The 21,838-nt window shown below is 36.8% G+C and overlaps 1 protein-coding gene and 1 long non-coding RNA gene across 14 annotated transcripts in view; one reads left to right on the top strand and one right to left on the bottom strand.

Annotated features, from left to right (window-relative positions):
• Window positions 1-683: 683 nt before the first annotated feature.
• Window positions 684-21,838, bottom strand: part of TPRG1 (tumor protein p63 regulated 1) — a 136,951-nt gene continuing 115,796 nt past the window's right edge. For all 3 annotated transcript variants that reach the window (XM_077880062.1, XM_077880063.1, XM_077880064.1), the window contains 2 exons: window positions 14,972-15,125; window positions 684-933 (listed from right to left, as the gene is read on the bottom strand). In XM_077880062.1, coding sequence (XP_077736188.1) covers window positions 739-933; window positions 14,972-15,125 — 349 coding nt within the window. In that variant the 3' untranslated portion in view covers window positions 684-738. The remainder of the gene's footprint in view (window positions 934-14,971; window positions 15,126-21,838) is intronic.
• LOC144302584 (uncharacterized) overlaps window positions 6,147-21,838 on the top strand; it is a 69,983-nt gene continuing 54,291 nt past the window's right edge. For all 11 annotated transcript variants that reach the window (XR_013369518.1, XR_013369513.1, XR_013369516.1 and 8 more), the window contains exon 1: window positions 6,147-6,297. This is a non-coding gene — a long non-coding RNA (uncharacterized LOC144302584). The remainder of the gene's footprint in view (window positions 6,298-21,838) is intronic.

The following is a 21,838-nucleotide window of genomic DNA, read 5'->3' as shown; positions in this document are numbered from 1 at the left end:
GGATTTTGAAGATGCTGCATGTGAGTGGCCATTGGAACACTGATATATATGATCAGCAGAAAGAAATACAAAAGCAAATCCTGAAGAAATATTAGGGATGGAAATATGAATTTGGAAGTCATCCTCATAAAAAGAGCAGCTAAACTAATACAGTCAGACCCCAATGAAAGAGAAGATCAGAACCAAAGGGCTTGAGATCCAGACCCAGAAAATACCTACCTATATTTAGAGGATGGAGGAATAAGAGAACCCAGAGAGTCTGCCCTCAGTTTATGATCAGGTATTCATTGGTAACATTATTTGATGAGCTCAAGAGAACTTATTTTTTGGTTTTAGGAAATTTGATTATTTTTTTTAAGATTTTATTTATTTATTCATGAGACACAGAGAAAGAGAGAGAGAGGCAGGGACGCAGCCAGAGGGAGAAGCAGGCTCCATGCAGGGAGCCTGATGTGGGACTCGATCCTGGGACTCCAGGATCACACCCTGGGCTGAAGGCAGCGCTAAACCACTGAGCTACCCAGGCTGCCCAAATTTGATTATTCTTATATGAGGTCTGAAGTGTTCATCTGACAGTCTAATCAAGCTTTTAGATTTCCTAAAAATACTAAGTATTCAAAATCATGAAGTAGTATTTAAAAGTAATTAATTGTTTCAGTCTAAAAATACCGTGGTCTGAAACAGAATCTTCAATAAAGATATATTGATGGATGACATACTAATACACCAAAAAGAGTCTCAAAAACCAATACTCCCCCGGGCAAGGGAATAGCCAAGTTTGTTGCGATTTCCAATGAATGACATCAGCCCAGTGTAGGTCTCAATCAAAATGGGTTCAGTTAGCACCATCAGTCCCTTTCCTCTTCCAGATCCAGGGGAATTCTTGTGTGCATTCTGGATAGCTGGAACAATCTTAGACGTGAACCCAGACAACTGAAGAGGAAAAGAAGGCACAGAGTTAGTAAATGCAGAGTAGGTCCAGAGACACTTCCTTCCCAACCAGTCCTCACCAAAGCTGACCACTCTCCTGGGGTTGCAGCTATCCTTACCTATACAGAAATCATTTCTCAGAATTGTCAACATTGCTTCTGTTAGTCTTTTAATAAATTAATCAGTCAATAAATTTATGTACATAATAAAACTGTCTGCCTCATCCTATTTGTTTTTCATCCTTCATAATTTGTACAACATTAAGAAGTCAGTTTAATAAATATTTGCTGATAGTCTATTATGAATCAGATACCTGTTGGGTGCTGCTGAAGAATTAAAGACAGGTAAGATATAGTCTCTGTCTCTAAAGAACTAATACTATAGTAATCTAAGAAATGAACATTTTTATTTATTTACTTAAGAGAAACAGAACAGGGAGAGGAGCAGATGAAGAGGGATAAGCAGACCCAATGCTAAGCATGGAGCCCTAGGTGGAGCTCAGTCCCAGGACTCCAAGATCATGACCCGAACTAAAATCAAGAGCCACATGCTCAATTGACTGAGCCATCCAGGTGCCCCTAAAAAATGAACTTGTAATAATTATACAAAGTTTGTGAAAATACGCAGCAGAAGAGGCACAAGATGCTAAGAGAACACAAAAGAGGGAGAAATCATGTGTAGTTAGAGGATCAGAATGACTTCACAAGGAAACTCTTGAGACAATCCTCATAGGATTCATATGGTGTCAATAAGTAAAATGGGACGGGCGGGGGGTGGGGGGGCGCATAGTCAACAGCTATTGGTTTTTTCCAACCCAGCATCCTTTCTAGCATTTGAGATTCTTCTTTCATTAAGAGTACCTCATTTGTTCTTTAGATAACCATCCTCTTGAACTATTTAGCTCAAATAGTTTAAGTGGAACTAACTTTAGCATATGGCTCAGGCCTAACCAATCAGAGGAGTCCATTTCTCTGGTCACAGAGATTGGTTCAGGTGTTGGCACATAACTAACACTGTTGCAAAACTTATAGAACAAGCCTGGAGGTATTCATGGTCATTTTGCCACATATAGTGAGAATCTGCCTGAAACTGAAGCCAATAAAAATAAAAGAACTAAGATGTAGAGAAAGATGAATTCTTGACACAGTACTTCAAATTAGTAGATCAGCTGATCCTGAACTTTTACCTTAAGTGAATAAAAGAAAAACTCCTTCTTTTGGTCAAGCCAAGTTGAATTGGGTTAAGAGGAAGGTAATTTAGGAAGCATTCTAAATAGAGAGATAAGAAAGGAAATGAAGCAGGAAAGCTTATATCTTTGTATTTCCAACAAGTTCTTTTATTTCCATGATTTCTTTCTAATATGCATGTATTAGGTAGGTTAAAGAATGTATCACCATTTCCATGTTAGAAAACCAAGGCTCATAGAAGGTATAAGGACTTACCCACAATCACTGCACTTTCTCTATCAAGGTTAAAAAGAACATTGGGAATAAAATCTTATTCACAGTGAGATCCAAATATTTCCTAGACAACTGGCCACTAATCTAAATTAATACTCCTATTAGAGTTTATTTCAATATCAGTTCAAATTATTAAGCATACTATATAAAGTGACCATTGTTCTTCCCATTTGTCCAGGAGGAGACCAATCTTTGCTTTAAGGGACTACCACAAGAATGATGATTCAATGAAGAAAGAGAAGCCTGTAGTCTTTCCCCATAATATAATTTCCCATATGGATCTCATCCTGGATTCTTAATTTTACATTGCCCTTGGGCAAATCACTTCCTTGTTCTAGCCTTAGTTCCCTTATTAGTAAGAAAAAAACATTTTAAATGTAGAATGTATCTATGATTGCTAGTTGACCTAACCCATAAGAAAAAAAAAAAAAAAAGGCCATGCAAATTAAACTTCTATAATTTTCTAACCATGTAACATTGTAAATTCATTTCCCCTCTTTGAGCCTCAGTTATTCTTTTGAAAAGAAGCATTGAAATCAGAAGTAAAGAAAAAAATAGTGACTATGATGATAAAACAATATAGTTTTCTGGAGTACCTCAATATTTCGATTTCAAAATAAACAGATGTGTTTGTCTCTCTTCTTTTTTAAAAAAAGCTTTATTTATTTATTTTAGATGTATTTGTCTCTCTTCTAAATAAACAGATGTATTTGTCTCTCTTCTTTTAAAAAAAGATTTATTTATTTTAGAGGAGGAGAGATAGAGTGGGGAGGGGGAAGGGGCGGACAGAGGGAAAGGGAGAGAGAGAAGCTTAGGCCAACTCTCTGCTGAGCATGGAGCTGACTTGTGGCTCAATCCCAAAAGACTGTGACCTGAGCTGAAATCAAGAGTTGGACGCTTCACCAGCTGAGCCACCTAGGCAGTCCTGTCTCTCTACTTTTCGTTAAAGTAATATTTACCTAATTGAGTAATACCAAAACATTAATTTAAAAAAAAAATAGACTCACTTCACTGCGGCTATGTAACTAAGACAGAAGTAGGATTTTGCTTGTTCTCCATGAGCTTCGGTCTATAGCAGCAAAGACAGACAGAAGGTACTTCTTATTACTAGTTTGCAGTTCCAGCATCCTCTTTGAGATCTTAAAGAGGATCTACACATTGCTGTTACTGAATGATACAAACTATAATCATACAGCCTGAGGATTCTAAAAGGAAGAACATCCTTCCTTTCAGCAAACTCCACCAGTGCTTTAGTTGATTGAATAAGAAAGCAGAAAGAAGTTCTTTCTTCAACTTCCAAAAGCAGAAAGCAAAAGGAGGATAAGTTAATAACACAGACTTTTAATCACTATATTTTATTTTTTTTAATATTTAATTTATTTATTCATGAGAGATACACATAGAGAGAGGCAGAGACACAGGCAGAGGGAGAAGCAGGCTCCGTGCAAGGAGCCCGATGCGGGACTTGATTCTGGATCCTGGGATCACACCCTGAGCTGAAGGCAGACGCTCAACCGTTGAGCCACCCTGGCGTCCCTAATCACTAGTTTTAAAATTATAGAGTCTTAAGATCAGAAGTGATCTTCAGCTTATCAATTCCAGCCACTCATCTATTGTTTTGCCTTGCCACATCTTCATCAAGAAGCCAAATCCTTCTGGATAGACATATCCAATGATATAGAACTCACTGATATCTGACCATGTCTACTCCATCACAGTTTATACATCTGAAAATTGGAAAATAATAATAATGATAATACGAAATGCCAACCTCATCAGATTGTTGTATGAATTTAAGTGAATGTTTCAAAACTATTTTATAAAGCATATTGTTTATAGATATAAAAATTTACATTATTTATAGGCAGAGAAGACTTTAACTTCCTTAGTTCCATTCCCTTTAATTCCATACTTAGAATGCCAATCTCAATGTGATTCATAGTCTCCAGAAAACAATTTTTTAACTCTGATATGAGGTTTTTAAAAGTAACAGATTTCTCTGGATGCCAAAGAAACATCAAATTCTACTCAGAAACTATGATTTCAAGAAACATGGCTTGAACATCAAAGTATCTCCCCCAAGACATTTATCAGTTATAAAGAGAAAAATATTGACTTTGCAGTGGAGAAATTCAGCATACACCATTTTAAGTAAGTGATCAAGTTTAACACCACTAGTAATAAGACATATAGGCATCATAAGCCTACAGTGAAGACACAGCATCATTCCTATAGTCTGCACCCAAAAAGCAAATCTCAATTTAATCATGAGAAAACATTAGGCAACCCAAATTGAGAGACATTCTACAAAACAACTGACCAGTATTCATCAGAAGTGCCAAGATCGTGAAAACAAAGAAAGAATGAGAAACTGTCACAGTTTGGAGGAGAATAAAAAGACAGAACAACTCAATATGTTATCCTGGACTGGATCCTGGGACAGACAGAGGACATTAGGAAAAACAAAACAAAAATCCAGTGAAATGTGAATAAGACCTGTAGTTTACATTATATTATTGTACCAATGTTTAATCCCCAGGTTTTGATAACTATATTATATTATAAAATTTGAATGACAGGTATCCGGCAACTTTACTATCTCTGCAATTTTCCTAGAAGTCTAAAATTATTTCAAAATAAAAAGCCTTTAAACTCTGGATTGGAAAAAAAAATCCTGAACATTAGTTCCCCAAGATTATTGAAGTTTTCAATTGACCAAGGAGAAAAAGTTCAAAAGAAAACCAGATGCAACATGACACTTTTTCTCTGTTTATCTTTATATTTTTAAATATGAACCTATATCAAAATTATACAAGCATTACTGAATCTTCATTAAGAATGTGGTTTTGGATATGAATTACACCAAGACAATTGGGTTCACTGAATAATTTCCCATCTGAAACAAATAACTTATAAATGTTCCCATTTTTTCCTGAAAAATTTCCATTAAATAAATTTATGTCTATAAATTAAATTAAATAAAAAAGGTGAATTTTGTCCATTTCAAATTTAGTCAGTTAAGTTTTCTTCTGAGGATATTATCTTTAATATTGTTATTTTCCTGAGTGTGATTTATCTTATTTCATTTTTTAAAAAGATTTTATTTATTTATTCATGAGAGACACAGAGAGAGAGAGAGAGAGAGAGGCAGAGACACAGGTGAGGGAGAAGCAGACTCCATGCAGGAAGCCTGATGTGGGATTCGATCCCAAAGCCCGGGATCATGCCCTGAGCCAAAGGCAGATGCTCAACCGCTGAGCCACCCAGGAATCCCCTGAGTGTGATTTTTAGTTGTTAATTTAATTTTGTGTTTAACTCTACTAACACTAACTTTCCTCAAGCCAAATTTTGCTTCTTAGTGTCAAAAATAACAGGCAATTCCTCAGTTTGTTTATTAGCTATGTAAGGCTACCAGCTGCCATTTTAATTTTACCTGCTTTAATTTTCTGTATATATATGAATTACTTCTATCAGTATTAATACTGTAAACTAACTCTCTGTGTCACTAATAGATTAAAAAGCATCTAAAGTCATTCAAAAAATATTAATGAAACACCTACACTATTCACCAGGCATTTTCTTTTTTTTTTTTTTTTCACCAGGCATTTTCCAAGTACTATGGACTAGATAAGCAATACAGGCATCCTGTTCCCATGGAGCTTACATTCTTGTGGTATGAAAAAATGTAAAAGTAAATATAGATGCTTTTGATGGTGATAGATTCTAGGAGAAGATAAAATGTGGAAAAGGGTAAAATAATAGGATTGAGGGTTATTTCACATATCATATTCAAGATAGTCATTCTGTGGACGTAAAACTTGATCTGAGGCCCAAAGGATGAAAAAGAGGCAGCTGTCTAGAGAAGGTATTCCAGAGAGAAAATAAAAGCACTTGAACCGGCTGTGAGGTAGGGATGAGCTTAGTTAATTCACGAAATAGGGAAAAAGCCTGATCGACTAGGCTAGAATAGAGTGATCAAATGAAAGAGATGGAAATGAAACCTTAGGCACAGAGCACCTTGTGGGCCATATTAAGGACTTTGAATTGAAGCGATTTTAAAGTTAAGTTTAGTGATGTATGTTTTTGTTTTGTTTGGGGGTTTTGGTGTTTTTTTGTTTGCTTGTTTGTTTTTAAAAAATTATCTTGTTGTATGGAGAATCTACTGTTAGGGTCAAGAAAGGGAGCAGGAATATTAAGAGTAGTTTGAAATTTGCTTTAGTAGTCCAGGCAAGAGACGACGGTGCCTTGGACAAAGAGAGCAGTGGAGAACATGAGAACTGGTTGACTTAGGGATACTACTTGGAGGCAGAGTTGTAGAATTTGCTGGCATAATATAGGGGATGAAAAGAACAGAGGAATCAAAGATGACACCTAGATTTTTGATCTGAGAAACTGGGTAGAAAGTGATTTCATGACTGGATTGGGAAAACCTTGGTGGGAGAAGGGCTTGCAAGCAGTGAGGTACAGGGATCAAGGATTCTGTTCTAGATATGTGGTTTGAGGTATCTAACCAGTAAGACTCATAATAATTTCTAATGGTCAGTGGATACATGGGCCCAGAGCATGCAGAAATATAGATGATAGGTTTGTGTCTATACTCAACAATTCCAAAATAATAATTATAGATCCTGAAGTCAAGAACAATGCTCATAAAGTGAAGTTAGTAGTCTACACAAGATAGGATATAGGGCAGGGATTAGAAATCCACAAATTCAGACAGCTTTATTGGACAAAATGCCAGGTATTGGGGGCAATGCATAGGAGATCTAATGGGTAAACTGAGAGTCCAAGTGTTTCAGAGATTTGTCCAGTGATAAATCACTAGCAAGCAACTGAGCAAAATCTTAGGCCCAAGTCTTAAAATCTTCTCTTCTATAATACACTACTATTATGAGCAGTAAAACTCTAATATTTAGAAAAGGAATTATGTTCTGAATCTTGTGGAAGGGGTAGGAAAAAACTATACTCTGTAATTTTCAAATGATATTCTTTAGAACACTGCATTTCCTCTTAGGTTAAATGACCATGTAATTTATCATCTGGACCAAGATTCTTTTGAAAAGAAAGGAAGTGCTGTTAATAACAATGTTGGGACAACAGATATTCCTGAGGGTTTGAGGAGATGTGGAAGCCAAGCAGGTAACATACTCCAGTCCCTGTAATCACATCAATTAGAGCTGCTCTATTTTTAACAGTTTTATATATTTGGGTTTCAAGTAAAATTTTATTTTTAAAAGTCTTTTGCTTCTAAAAAAAATTTGAAAAACACTATATATTAAGCTTGACTAGCAATCTCTAGCTCTGACAATCTATTTAATCCACAAAGATCTATATTGTCTATGCTCCTATTCATTTTTCAAAATCAAGCTCAAATCCTCTCTCTCCCACAATGTCTTCCCATATACTCAAGGTAAAAATTAATATTTTATTCTATTGCATCTCATTTATATCTCCACTGAATATTTCATTCAATTTTCTAAGAATTAGAGTCACAAGTGTGGCTGTTTGTCTATATAAGTAAACCAAGCTTCCTTTACTTGGGACTATTGTTATTTTGTGCCAAATAATTCTTTGCTGTGGGGAACAATGTCCTCTGCATTTTAGGATATTAAGTAACCTAACTAGCCTCTACCCACCAGTTACCAATAGCATCCCTACCCTGGGTGTGAGAATCGAAAATATCTTGAGACATTGCCAAATGTCCCCCAGGAGGTAAAAGGGTGCCCTGTTGGAAAGCACTGAACTAAAGGAAGTATGAATGATGTAACATGAATACTGAGATCAAACAGATCCAATCTTGGGTTGCAAATATAGCACTCACTAGTGATTGTGGACAAGTTATTCAAACTCTCTGAATTTTATAGTTTCTTTATGGAAAAGAAAAGGAAAGGGAAGGAGAGGAGAGGAGAGGAGAGGAGAGGAGAGGAGAGGAGAGGAGAGGAGAGGAGAGGAGAGGAGAGGAGAGGGAAGGGAAGGGAAGGGAAGGGAAGGGAAGGGAAGGGAAGGGAAGGAAAGGAAAGGAAAGGAAAGGAAAGGAAAGGAAAGGAAAGGAAAGGAAAGGAAAGGAAAGGAAAGGGGAAAGGAAAGAAAAAAAATTAATAGCATTAAATGCAGAGGGTGGCTGTAAGATTAAATCTTAATCTTACAGGGTTTGTATATAAGCTCTACATGTACAGGTGCACATATTCATGTATTTCAGGAAGGGTTGGGGAAGTGGAATGAGATGAGGTTTGAATTTGGAGCATACTTCAAAGGCCAATAAGGAAGCCTATTACTAGTAATAAACAAATATTGTCACTAAATCATTGACAATGTCATCATCAAACTATGACTTCTTGAAGACCAAAATGTAATTCACCTCAACATTCCCATTGCCAACACCCTCTGGACTGTCAGCATAGTGCTGGAAAGAAAAGTTGACACTATTTCATACTCAATGAACTTGGCATTTCATTAGAGTCAGATGCATTTTATTTCTAGTCATTTCGGTGAGCCCTCTAAAAGGAGGAGGGACCATGAAGACAAAGTGACAAGCAGTACGTTGAAGGAAAGGCAGACAAAAGGCCAAGTCCCCAAGCTGGCTCTTGAGCATTTCAAGCACCTGAATTCAATCTGTGTGACAGGAACGCGGTGTCATCTGATATGAATGCCACCAGCCACATACTTTTCTCTAAAAGCTTTTATACACCCACCCCTGGCTCCTTCTTTTATTCCAGTCTCAAAAACAGAGGGTCAAGTTTTAACAACTCGGATTACATAGGAGCTGTGTGCTGGTTAGGGTAAAGTATAGCAAGCAGCGTGTGTGGGTGGGTGTGTTGGAGGTCGGGGGGAGTGCTGAACCTTCTTCTTGACTTTACAGCAATGATTTACCAGCTGAGTGACTGGGCTCCTGGGTTGCTTCAGGTGCCGTCTGCCAGCAGTTCACTGCCTAGAGTCTCAGTTTTCCTTATTACAACCATAACTTGCTTCCTGTTTACACTGGGTAAAGAGACCAGTTTTCATGCCTGTAGGCCTGCATTCCTCAGCTGAACAGATTTTCCAAACCTTCAGGCTACATGTTTCAGCCTCCCTCTGTAGAAAGTGAAGCATGCTGGGATAAAGAGTAAGTCCATCCAATACCCAATCCTGGAAACCACTTGAAAAGTCACACAACTGGATAGAATGTATATATCATTCTGGCACATTTTACCTGGAATTATCTTCATGGAGACGCCTTGATTGTGGGTATGTTCAGGTGTGGAGAGAGGAAAAGGAGGCTGAGACAGAAGCGTCTTTCCACCAAGAGAGGTTTCTATACCTTCTAATTTGCATCCTCGTCCTATTCCATTCCCCCCGTCAACACACATCCTTACACGCACATGATTTAAAGTCTAGCTCAAATGAACTATTCTTTATTCAAGAACATTTCATATACTTTGGTAATTTCCGGTACCAACCATCTTCCTTTTATTTAAAATGTCTTTTCCCAAATCCTTTGATGCTTAAATCACTCATACTTTGAATTTCACTTCAAATGTCATCATACCCATTAACTTTTGGACTTACTTGTTCCCTCTTCTGGGCTCCTATAGAAACTTGTGAAGCCCTCTATTAACAGTCTTAGCATATTAAAGTATAATTTGTTAATTACTTTTTTGTTTTCTCCCGTTACTCGGTAAGTGTCTGGAGGGCAAAATCTGTTGTATTCTTCCCCATATCCCAGCTTACTAGCACACTGCTCAGCATGTAGTATTCAATGCCAGGTGGATATTCAATGAATATTTGTCAAATTGATGTGAAGCAGAGCTAAGGAGTTAAGGATGTAAAGTTATATTGTGATTGCTAAAACATTGATCGGTTCACTTTCATAATTCCCTTGAAAAGAAGAGTAAATATGCCAGAAAAGAATAAAAAGGATTGGCCTGTAAATCCCTTTGATTTGTCTATAGAGCATTAATTCCCATTCACTATTATTCACCAGCTCTGGGCTCAGCCATTAGTTCCTCCCACCAAGACTGTCCACACATCCTAAGAACTCAGGAAGGCTATGTTTAAAACAGGGGAGATGAGACTCCAAATTACAAACAGAAAGTGGACTAAACAATTCAGGATAATTGAGTCCTATCATAAGTATAATATATCACATTACATCACACAGAGTTTCTTCAGGTTTATACCCATTTCCCTGCTTATTAACAAATTGCTTAGGTGTAGAAATAACGCTATTTTATCGTAATTCCTTAGTCAATTCACTTAATCACTCTAAGTACCTTCATTTTAAAAATAGAGATAGCTATCTTGACCTCACAGGGTTTTTGTTAGTTGAATTATATGAAAACATGCAAACTGTAATCAATAAATATAATCTATTACATAATACTACATGAGATTATTTTTATGTCTTGTAACAAGAAAATAATGCCAAAAAATTATTTCCTATTTTCACAATTCTTTTCTATGAGTAATGCAAAGTATATGCATATACAGATTAGAACAAGTTGGTGAGGCTCAGAGATAAGCAAGAATGTCTGGAAAGAGGCCATTCGACCATCATATTCGCCAGATGTAGAATGCTACAGAGTTAGTGAGATGAATACAAGAAAAATGATATGTTTTAATGCTATTTTGATAATTTTTATAGTCATTTTTTAGATCAATGTTAAGAGAACTAGAGGTAATATAAATTTGAATTTGAATGCAATTAATGTGTCCCTTATGCTCTTTCCTATGGTACCTGCCTGACGAACCAAGCCCATGACTCAGCTTTGACCCAGAGTTCTATGATCTAAAACCCCTATCACCAGTTTAGTTTTTTTTCTCCTGAGCTTCAGGCCTAACGTTCTAACTTCCTGACAACAAGCTGAACCTCATGTTTCATGGATGTGTCAAACTCAACATGTTCTAAAATGGACCTCCAAACCTACTCTCCTTTCACTTTTCCCCATTCAAATAATGGAAATATCAGAAAGGGAGACCGAACGTAAAGACTGCTAACTCTGGGAAACGAACTAGGGGTGGTGGAAGGGGAGGAGGGCGGGGGGTGGGAGTGATTGGGTGACGGGCACTGGGGGTTATTCTGTATGTTGGTAAATTAAACACCAATAAAAAAAAAAAAAAGGAATCACCATCTACCGAAGCCAGAAACCACATTATCTTCCACCTCGCTCTCTCCTCCACCTACTATATCCTGTAAGTTATCTGCTTCCATTAATTCTTTGTCTTAAATGTCTCAAAATTTCTTTATCTTCTCTCCATTCCAACTGCCCTTAACTTAAGCACTTATACCTATTATTTGAGCCATTGCAATCATGATAGGGAATATGTAAGATTGAACTCCAGGTAAAATAAATTATTCTGTGTTTAAGAACATTCCTGGTACCTTCATGTGACTCTATCCCTCTTCATTTCATCTAAACTTCTGTTCTAGTCAATTTAGTACTCATTTAAAAATCTTTGCATTTTTATCTACTTCCTTTGTTAAGCAATGCCTTCCACAAAGACATGAATCTTGTCTCATTTTTGTTTGTATCCTGAACAATAATACCTGTACTTTGTGGGTGTCAGAAAATAATTGTTAATAAATAAATAGCATGTGCTATACAAGAAAAGACTCTGAGTAAGAATAAATTGGGATTTTTTAAATGTATTTTTTTATTAAATGTATTTTTTAAAATAAGTTTCCCATTATATTGTAAATCATTTAAAAATTTTGACTATGTATAACCCAGCTCTACAGAATTCCTTTTCCTGTGCCGTAATAGATTTGATAAATTGAATTAAATTGCTTCACGTATTTGATTTAGTTATACATTTTACCCCTATTTTTCTACTTTTCTCATTTCATTTATAGGGGAATGGAAAAACTAGTTTATATCATCCTTTTAAATTTTTATGTTGTGCCAAAATACATAACAGAATTCTATGTCCTCAGAATTATCTTTCTTCTTATTTACTCTTTTACATTAATATAACTGAGTATTAATCAAAGTCAACCTTGGAAAATATCCTAAACACAAATAATATTGTGACATAAAAACCAACAACAAAAGAGAAATTAAGACTGGATCAGAGTACTCATCATCTCACATCACAGATGGAGATCACTTGTTTTCATAGAGAGTTGGGACTTGGGGTGGCCTTTGAATAAGAAATAGTTTGGCAAATGAAAAGTGCCAGACTGTTGCCAGGAAATTAAAAAAAAAAAAAAAAAAAAAAAAGCTTTGGAAGAATAGTTTAAAGAGAAAAGTCATAAAGGAAGTACACTTAACAGACCCACAAAATAATTTGATTGACTGAAAATCAACCAACCAACTAACAGCCATGCATTATACTCACATGCACACGTGTGCTGGTGTGCACACACACCTGTTATTCTTACTCCCATTTAATACGAGCTATGTAAAATAAACACTGAGTTTTGCTTTTCACCTTGACTTATAGGAAAGCTTGTATAAAATTAATACTCCATTCTACTAACCACATTCACAGTATTTGGGAAAAAATTATTCTGTTCCCCTTTTGACATTTTACTTCTGATCTTCCTTTTAAAATTATTTGATTGTACATATATGTATCATAATAAAGCAAAGTACCATCAAGAATTAGAGTAATGCAGCACCATTTCTCTGCAATTACTAGAACTTATTATTTAATTCCTTACCCTGAACGTTTTCCAGCAAAGGATATTCAGGGAGTAAGGACTTAATGCATCAGGTATGATGAAAAAGAGATTTGGCTCATGAAGTGATGGATGTAATAACCAAGGCAGTTGGTATTTGTTTTAACTTACAATAAAATACAATGACTATTAATGCAAAAATACATATTATTTTAATGACCAGAACTAGACTTCCTTTAAAGGTGGGAAATGGCTTTGGAAAAATACATTACTAAGCATTTTGGGTTGAATTAGCAGGTGTTAAAAAAAAAAAAAAGAAACGATAAAATACTCTGAACTGTTAATAGAAAGAAAAGAAGGAAGAGAAGGGGAAGGAGAAGAAGGCAAAGGAAGAAGAGGAGGAGGAGAAAGAGAAAAAAAAAGAAGAAAAAGAAGAAGGGGAAGAGGAAGGGCATATGTTTGCAGAGGAGCAAGACAAGATTCAGAGGAGAGGAAAGAGGATTATGAAGCAATCTATCAGAGTATTACTTTTAATAGGGTTTTTAAAATAGGGAGAACTGATATTCCCTGTGAAGTCTGGACCAATTATTATGGTGTAAATTCCCATTCCATCTCCTTGAAGACCTCAGCAAGTCTACTTTCACATCAGGGCCTTGTTTAAGTGCTTTTGTTGCTCTCATTTTGTTTTGTTTTGTTGCTTTTGGGTGGTAGAGTCAGATTAGGGGCTGATGTGGAAGCTTGGGTTGCAACATTGTAAAACTGGGCTACCACAGGATCCACACAATGAACTATCTTAGTGCCTGCAATAAGCCGGAGGTAAACCCAGAGTCCATAAGCCCCTGAGGATATTTGCATGAATCTTGAAAAGACCATTGACCTTTCTGAGAGCAGAAGGGATTTAAGCCAACTCCACCTATATATTAGGGAGAATAAAGACTCCGTCTACCCTTTAATCACATCTATTTTGTCTCAAATCCCTTTTAAAATAGGGGATTTATCAATTAAAACTATTTTTATAACATATACATACTTGCATGAATTGTTGAAAATAATGCAGGCAATGCCATCCATCCACAGGACTTTAGATGTATATTGCCATTTTTGAATTTATAGCAAATAGAGAATTGTGATATTTAGAACTGAATGACAGCATATAAAAGTAAATGTAGGAAGGTCAGAGATGGCAAGAATTTCTAGGTCTATAAGCACAGTCTTATATGTATACGGATTTTGTTTAAAATATAAAAGTCTAATCTTTCTCTGCATTTACACCTCCAATGTTTTACTTTCTGCCTATTTAGTATGCAAGTACTGCCTAAGTTTCCCTAGGGAGGATAAAAAAAAGAGTAGAAGGACTTACCCTGCCACTGATAAACTTAAAATCTATTTGGGGAGATGAGATTGAAAGACATAAAAATACTCTCAATTAGTACTCTTAATTGCTTTACAATTTATGAAGCTTTTATAAACACATTATCCCATTTAATCTTACAGTGTTCCAATCAAGTTAGAAGGAAGGACAGTGATCATTATGTCCATTTTAGGGATGAGACTACCAAGGTCCAGAAAGGAAAGTGACAAAAATTACCAAACAGCCATATCTGAGTTTATACTTCACATTATCCTACATTCCTTCTCTGAATAAAATAATTAGAATTTAATTACATACAAAAAATTATATGTAACCTGATGGCAATAAACAGATAAATACAAGTATTGCAATTTGTAAATGATATTACACAATTTTTGATAAGAAATAAGCAAGGAGGAAACATCATAATATGGTTAATATAAATATTATGTTTTTTTTTAATATCTAAAACTGCTCCATTGTTTACTAAAAAAAGAGATCTATAAACCTTTCAAAGTTTGTATAATTCAAGGTTGTATCTTACCTTTTTTTTTTTTTTTTGGAACAGTACATGTCTTAGGAGCATACAGATACAGCTTCAACACCAAAGTTTAATCCAGGAGTGATGCCTACCTTACAAATTTCGAGGAACTTCTCACTGGTGTATTTCATAGGGTGCTCAGTGAAGGTCGCATAAGGCACTTCAGTGGACCACGGGTTCCAGCGGGAAAAGAGGGACTGCTGTTCCAGACTCCCCCAGAAGATCCTAAGGCCTTCTCCTTGTCTCCTATAAAAAGGAGTTTCCTTTAGATTAGCCATTTCCACTAGATTAAAACAAAAAGTATGGGAAAGTAATGTAATGTCTCAGTCAGCCTTTAAATAATGCTAAGTAGCTGCCTACTAATTGATTTTTCAGACATTTAGGAGGTAAGAATAAAAGGATAAATTCAGTTCCAAACATCATGAGTTCCAGGTGTTGTTGAGATTCCTGTGTGGAAATGCCTAGTTGGAAGTGTGACTCTGGTGCTGAGGACAGGCCAGGGCTGGAAATAGCGATATTGACCACATGCCAATATTCTGATGGTAAGGGTTAAAAGAGAAAGGGAGAGGATAATTCAAGGTGGTGGGACAGGAACTGGAGGTGCTGAGGTGGCAGACAGTTTCAAGGAGAAGGGAAATGACAGTCATAAACACAAGAAAATAACTGAGAAGAGACACAGAACATTAAGGATAGTTGTGTATAAGATAAGATCCTTTAGAATGATGATGATGAATTCAACATGCCTGCCACTTCAGCTTTTGTATCTCATGGTTCTTTATTCTCTGCACATATCCCATCCAGCAAAGCTGCAGCAACAAACATATCAAAGCTCATAAAAGAATTGTGCCTGCCTTTTTACATACTATCTGGAATAGCCCTGGCCTCGTCATCTGGTAAACCTAAATACAAAGCAAGAAGCTTGGGAGTGATAGAAGGGAAGTTGTGGCAGGAGAGTGTGGCCATGTTGAATAACAAAACTGTAATTCCTGTGGTCTCTTCTTTTACATGTGTCCATCAGAATTTATGGTTTGTGGTTTTAGACATCTCTGAATGCAAAGAGATCCCTGGAGGTTAAACCAAGCTCAGGTGCTTTGCATTTAATAAGCTTTAAAATTAAGCTGCCTGTAATTCTAAACAGCCCCATAGAACATCATAGAGCTCTCATTTCTTCTAGAAATTAAATCCTGGGATCTAGAATAAAAACCCAGAGCTTAATTGTGGTGCCTTCACAAAGCTGTCACTTCCTGTATTAAGGAAGAATTCCTTTGGGAATGCTATTGTGGCTTCTGAATGTTTATCCAAGTAGATATGTGTATAAACACAATCTCACACATATACATATGCCACCCCTCTCCCCTATTGGCTGATCTCTGAGATTCTTCTTTCAAAAGGAAAGTAAGAAAAGAGCCTGGCACATTCTACTGCCCAGTTCTCGGATTTTTGATCATTATGTTTGAAAGCTGACACCGAACCTTTCTTATACTTAATCCTTCCACCAGAAAGAAAAAACAAAAAAGAAGAAGAAAAGAGGAAAGAAACATATTGTACATACTTCTAAAGTATGCTTTCTAACCTCTCACTTTCCCAGCTGCTATGCTGATATTTATCACCCTCTTCATAAGTTCCTCATTCTGTTTTTTCTTTCTTTCTTTCTTTCTTTCTTTCTTTCTTTCTTTCTTTCTTTCTTTCTTTCTTTCTTCTTTCTTTCTTTCTTTCTTTCTTTCTTTCTTTCTTTCTTTCTTTCTTTCTTCTTTCTTTCTTTTCTTTCTTTCTTTTCTTCCCCTTATCTGGTAATAAACTCTAAACTCAGTGAATATTCTATGCATGCTTGTTAATGGAGCATTCTGGCTTTAATCCATTAAAACAACTTGCACAATGGAATTATTTACGGCTTCATATGTCAATTTATGTGCTGGGTGCGATTTTGTTTTTATCCAAAGGCAATGAAAATCTGCCAAGATAGTTTCTCTAATAAGTATGTTCTATATTCTTTTACCTTAGGGAAACCTCAAATGAAGTTTAAGCATGAAGTTCAAGAGGGACCCTATTTCTAAATAACCAATCAATTTAAGCATGGCAATGACATTTCTCAGAGATGTAGCATACTTCTAAATATACGAGTTCAGCAAACTCTCTCCTAAGCTCCACTGGTGATAGCTGAGAAGATAAATCTACAACTAAGAAGTCTCTCCAAAGGTACAATTAAGGCAGTGCTTCTGAGCAAAGACTTAAGTACCGGAGTTCTATGAAAATCTATCATCTTTTCTTCTGTCAAATGCCATTAGGACAAAGGGTGGAGAATATAGATGTCTTTATGACCAGAAGTGCTTTATTAGTTACTTGTGCTCACCATGAAAGATATCATATGAGGTAACAAAGTGAAGTGAAAAATGCAAAGAACAGTATGTCAGGTAGTCTTGTGTTAGAAGAGTCTTGGTTCTGACACAACGCTGTGTGCCTATGAATAAGCTAGTTTCATTTTCTGAATCTCAGTTTTACTATATGTTCTTTGGCATGTTTCCATCATGGCATGTGACATCTCATGACCTTAGTAACTGTGTAAATGGTATAGACAGCTATGGTCATGATGCTTCTCACATTCATTCAGTTAAGGACATACAAGATCTAAAAGAAGTCTCTGGGTTATGGCTTCAGCTTATAGGTATCAGATTAGCCCCCTGAACACACCCTTACCAAAGAGCATATCGAGCATTGTCCCACAATTCCTAGGGAACTTTAGCACCTACCAGACACAAATCAGCCACCATATGATGGAATAGCATTTAAATGTTTATAAACTAGAGAATGTCAGAGCTAGAAGGGCTCTTAGAAGCTAAAGCCCAGTGCCTTCTTTCTGGAGATGAGAAAACTGACACAGAAGGATTAGGGCTTTCCTGAAGCATCACCACACACAGAAATGGGCTGGTGAGAGCTCTGGTCTCCCAAGACTTCACTTAGGGGTCGTTTCACCATTCTGAGCTATCATTACAAAATACATTCCAAGTGAAGGTCCTGCTATTACACAACATAGCCTTCCTTCCAATCAACACAGAGTTAAAAGATTTGCCCTAAGGAGACCGTCATCATCTGTGGGCAAAAAGCCTGCCCAGAGATCCTAGCTAAAGGTCAGAAAGGGAATCTCAGTCTCCAAAGGAACTGTAGATTTTTATATATATTTAATATTATCAATTATGAGATTACAGTTAAATAAGGTAGCCCTGGGAGTGAAGAGGGAAATTACAAAAAAGTTACATTGTCAGGGTAAGAAGAATGGATCTTTTTCACTGAGCTATTATGGTCAAGATAATCAAAGTAGGGGTACATTCCTAGGTAACAAATGCCAAAACCAAAATATTACTTAAATGTTATTTAACGGCTACAGCATTTTTTAAAACTTCTTTGGTAGAAATAAATGAAGTTAACAGGAAATATGATAAAGAATAAAACCAGGCTTAATTAGATCACCAACTCAAGAACCACTAGAGGAACAGAATAACAAAGAATAGGAGAAATACCATGATCCCTACTTAGACAAAACCAGAGAAGCAAATTTCTAGAACAGAGAAGGTTCTGGAATCTTCTACATTTTTATTCACCTTCTGATCCCTCTTCCTCCACCTGATTCTGAGTGTCAGAATACTTATATGTTTAGCTTCTGCTTTATCAGTGTTTTAATGTATATAATTTCCAGCTTAAAATTAAATCCATTAGAGAGATGTCCAGTCAGCTTTAAACATCCCTACAGTTCTTTTTTCTTTACTGAGTCAGCATAGTTCTATAAAACTTTTCTAATAGGTTAAAAATAATCTTTTAAATCGCCTCAGAGGCAATTCCCTGAAACAGCCGTAAGTTGTCTATCTTTGATTCCATGATTTAATTAGCATATTCTCTAGAATATGCTGGAGAAAGTAGAGAAATGAATTGCAGGTAGAGAAATGAGTAAGACTCAATCTCTGAACTCTGGAATCTCAGGGTCTGATGATCTCTGGGCCTATCTTACTATCATCTCTTTCCCATACCTCAAACAGGTACAAATAGAAACCCATACATCTCATTATAGAAGTAGAAGTTCATCTATTATAATTTTTTTTTGTTCCCATTTTCATCCTGAGGAAGTCAGCTGGATGTGGCCTCCATTCTGACAGTAGTAGAAGCAAGAAGGTCAATGTACCCTTCATTTCTGATAAATTTTGTAACCTCCCAGAAAGATCTAGAAGTAGAGGAAAGTCTTCATAAGGATTCATAAGAATTTGGTGGAAAAAGAGACTTTATAACAGTTGGAGACTTTTAGGATCACTGACACGGTCTGAGTTGGAAGGCCCTTTAAGAGATGTGTTTCCAATTCTTTGATTTTATAGATATATAAACTGAGGAACAGAATTTTCAAAGATCAGAGTTCCTCCTTTAGTCTTGCTAATTACACGTTCTACTCAGTGACTCAGACTCAGAATTCTACTCAAATACAGTTGTTGCCAGGGTGGAAACCTAAGCAATTACTACTTTAAACTATCATAGCAGCCGAATAGATTTGCCTTCTACACCACAAAAAGCAAAGGCATGTTGAAGAGATGAGGTTTATACAGAAGAAACTATCATTCAAGTGCCAAAGGACCAATCATGAAAAATAAATGAACCACACAAAAAAGGAACTCCAAGTTGAATGGAGAGAAAACTTACTTTGATAACTAGTTTTGTAAGACAATAAATTATTTTCGATGGGAAAGACTCCTCTCCTTGAAGTAATTTTTAGCTGAACCAGAAAAATATGCCAGACAGTCACTAGTCTGGGTTAATGTACTCATTCCACACATTCTACAACCTTCAAAGCATTGCATCCCTTGGCATAGTACAATATAGCCATAGTACAGCATAGCTATTCCTTCTCTTGACTTCCCACTCTCCTTCCATGCTGGCCTTCACAGATGCTGAACTAAGGCTTTAAAACACCTGATAGAAGACATGAATGAGGAGGCAAGTCCCCAGGAGAAATGGCAGCTTCCATTATTGCCTTCATCAGCTGCCCCTCCTTTCTACTCATCTCAAATCTCAAAGCTCCACCACAGAATTAAAAACATAGCTCGAGGCACCAAACTGAGATTTATGAGGAAGCACAGACATTAACTCTTGCTCTAAACGCAGGGCGTGTGCTTGTAAGTATGGGTGAGCAAACAGAGGGAGGCTGCGGGGGAGGAGGGCGGGCTGCCCAGGGGAGAGAGCTGTTCAGAACAACACAATATATTTTCTTAATGTCTCCTTTTTCCCTACCTTACAGCCTGTATTGTTGAAAGGTTGGCCTTCTAGAACCATGAAATGTTAGTCCCTTGCTTATTTAATCTGGACAAAAGGTGGGGGACTGAGTTGGCACCCTGGAGGGTATTCAATGCTCCCTTTTGCTCATTGAATGACCTCAGACGAAATATTTTCCATGACAAGAACCCAAAGACGCTGGCACAGTGTCAGACAATAAGATTTGCAGAACGTGTTTACATTCTCTCTGTGTCCCCAGGCTGTTCTAACCCATCAGCAGGTGGTGCCTTTATCTGCTCTCTTTGCTCACCTGGCTCCCTCCCAGAAGTTTCCAGGGCCTTCGGCTTGGTAAGATTAACCATTTACAGGTATGGGTAACCAAGAAATTCTGTGGGTTATTTTACTTGAGGGAGAGGTAAGTGAGAAAGTAAAACAGACCAGCAGTGTCCCTAAAGAGAATTCAAGGGCAGTGTGATGCCATGGTAAAAAACTTGCACGACAGGTAGGAGGCCTAGGTTCAAAGACTAAATCTGTGACTAACTTGCTGTGTAAATTTGAACCATTTCTTCTCTCTGTGTTCCAGGGGACCATTAACAAAACCAGTAGTTGAACTAGATCATCTCTAATCTCTTTTTCTGCCCTAATAAGCTAATATCTATTATGGAAAAAAAAAAACCCACAGAATAATATGCATTATAATGCTTAGACAAAAAGTCAAAGGATAAATTAGTGACTGAGAAATTCTCATAGGGCTGCTGAGACCTTAACTGTTTTCTCCTAGAAGAATAAAGGATCTTAAACTACAGAATAAAAGACCTAGGATTAAACCAAAAGCAGAACCCAGAGAAAGGAGGATGAAAGCTACAAAAAAGGGCTCTGGAATCTCCCAGGATGAAAATCCTTAAAAGAAATGTTTATTTGCTTGGAAAACTTAAATGTGCTTTCCCTAGAGGTGGCCTTGTTCAGAGCTGAGGTGAAGAAGACTAAGGTCCAAACCAAACATCCAGCATAGGATTTTGTGACTCACAGTGTTAGACTGTGTGTGTATGTGTGTGTGTGTGTGTGTGTGTGTGCATATGCACACATGCATATGTATGCAGGCATGCAGCAAATACTTAGGCTAAACTTACAGTGTGCCAGGTACATAGCAATCACTTAATAAATCCATGTTTAATAAAGACCAGAGAACAAAGGAATAAATTCACAGATGAGTTAGGATGCCTGTGAGTGTGAATGCCATATCATTTCATTCTGAGAATGTTATATGTTATGGTAGTAAGTGCCCTGAACTAGCAGTCAATAAAACCTAGGTCTAAACCTATCACTGATGCTAACTTTCTTTGTGGCTTAGAGCTGGGTATAGCACCCCTGAGCCTCCATTTCCATTTGCTATGGTCTGAATGTTTGTGTCCCACCATAATTTATATGTTGAGATCCTAATGATCAAGATGATGAAATAAGGAGGTGATGACTTTGGGAGGTGATTAGGTCACAAAGACAGAGTCTTCATGAATAGAATTAATGCCTTTATAAAGGAGACCCCAGAGAGCTTCCTCATCCCTTCCATTATATGAGGACACAGGGAAAAGGCAACACAATACAAACCGGAAAGTAGACCCTCACTAGAGACCAAACCTGCTAGCACCTTGACCATGGACTTCCCAGCCTCCAAAAGTATGATGAATAAACTGCTGTTCATAAGCTACTCAGTC

The sequence above is a fragment of the Canis aureus genome, chromosome 31 (genome assembly GCF_053574225.1).
Source record: "Canis aureus isolate CA01 chromosome 31, VMU_Caureus_v.1.0, whole genome shotgun sequence".
NCBI lineage: Eukaryota > Metazoa > Chordata > Mammalia > Carnivora > Canidae > Canis > Canis aureus.
The sequence above is the reverse complement of the archived record's forward strand: the minus strand, read 5'-3'. Positions and strand labels throughout refer to the sequence as shown.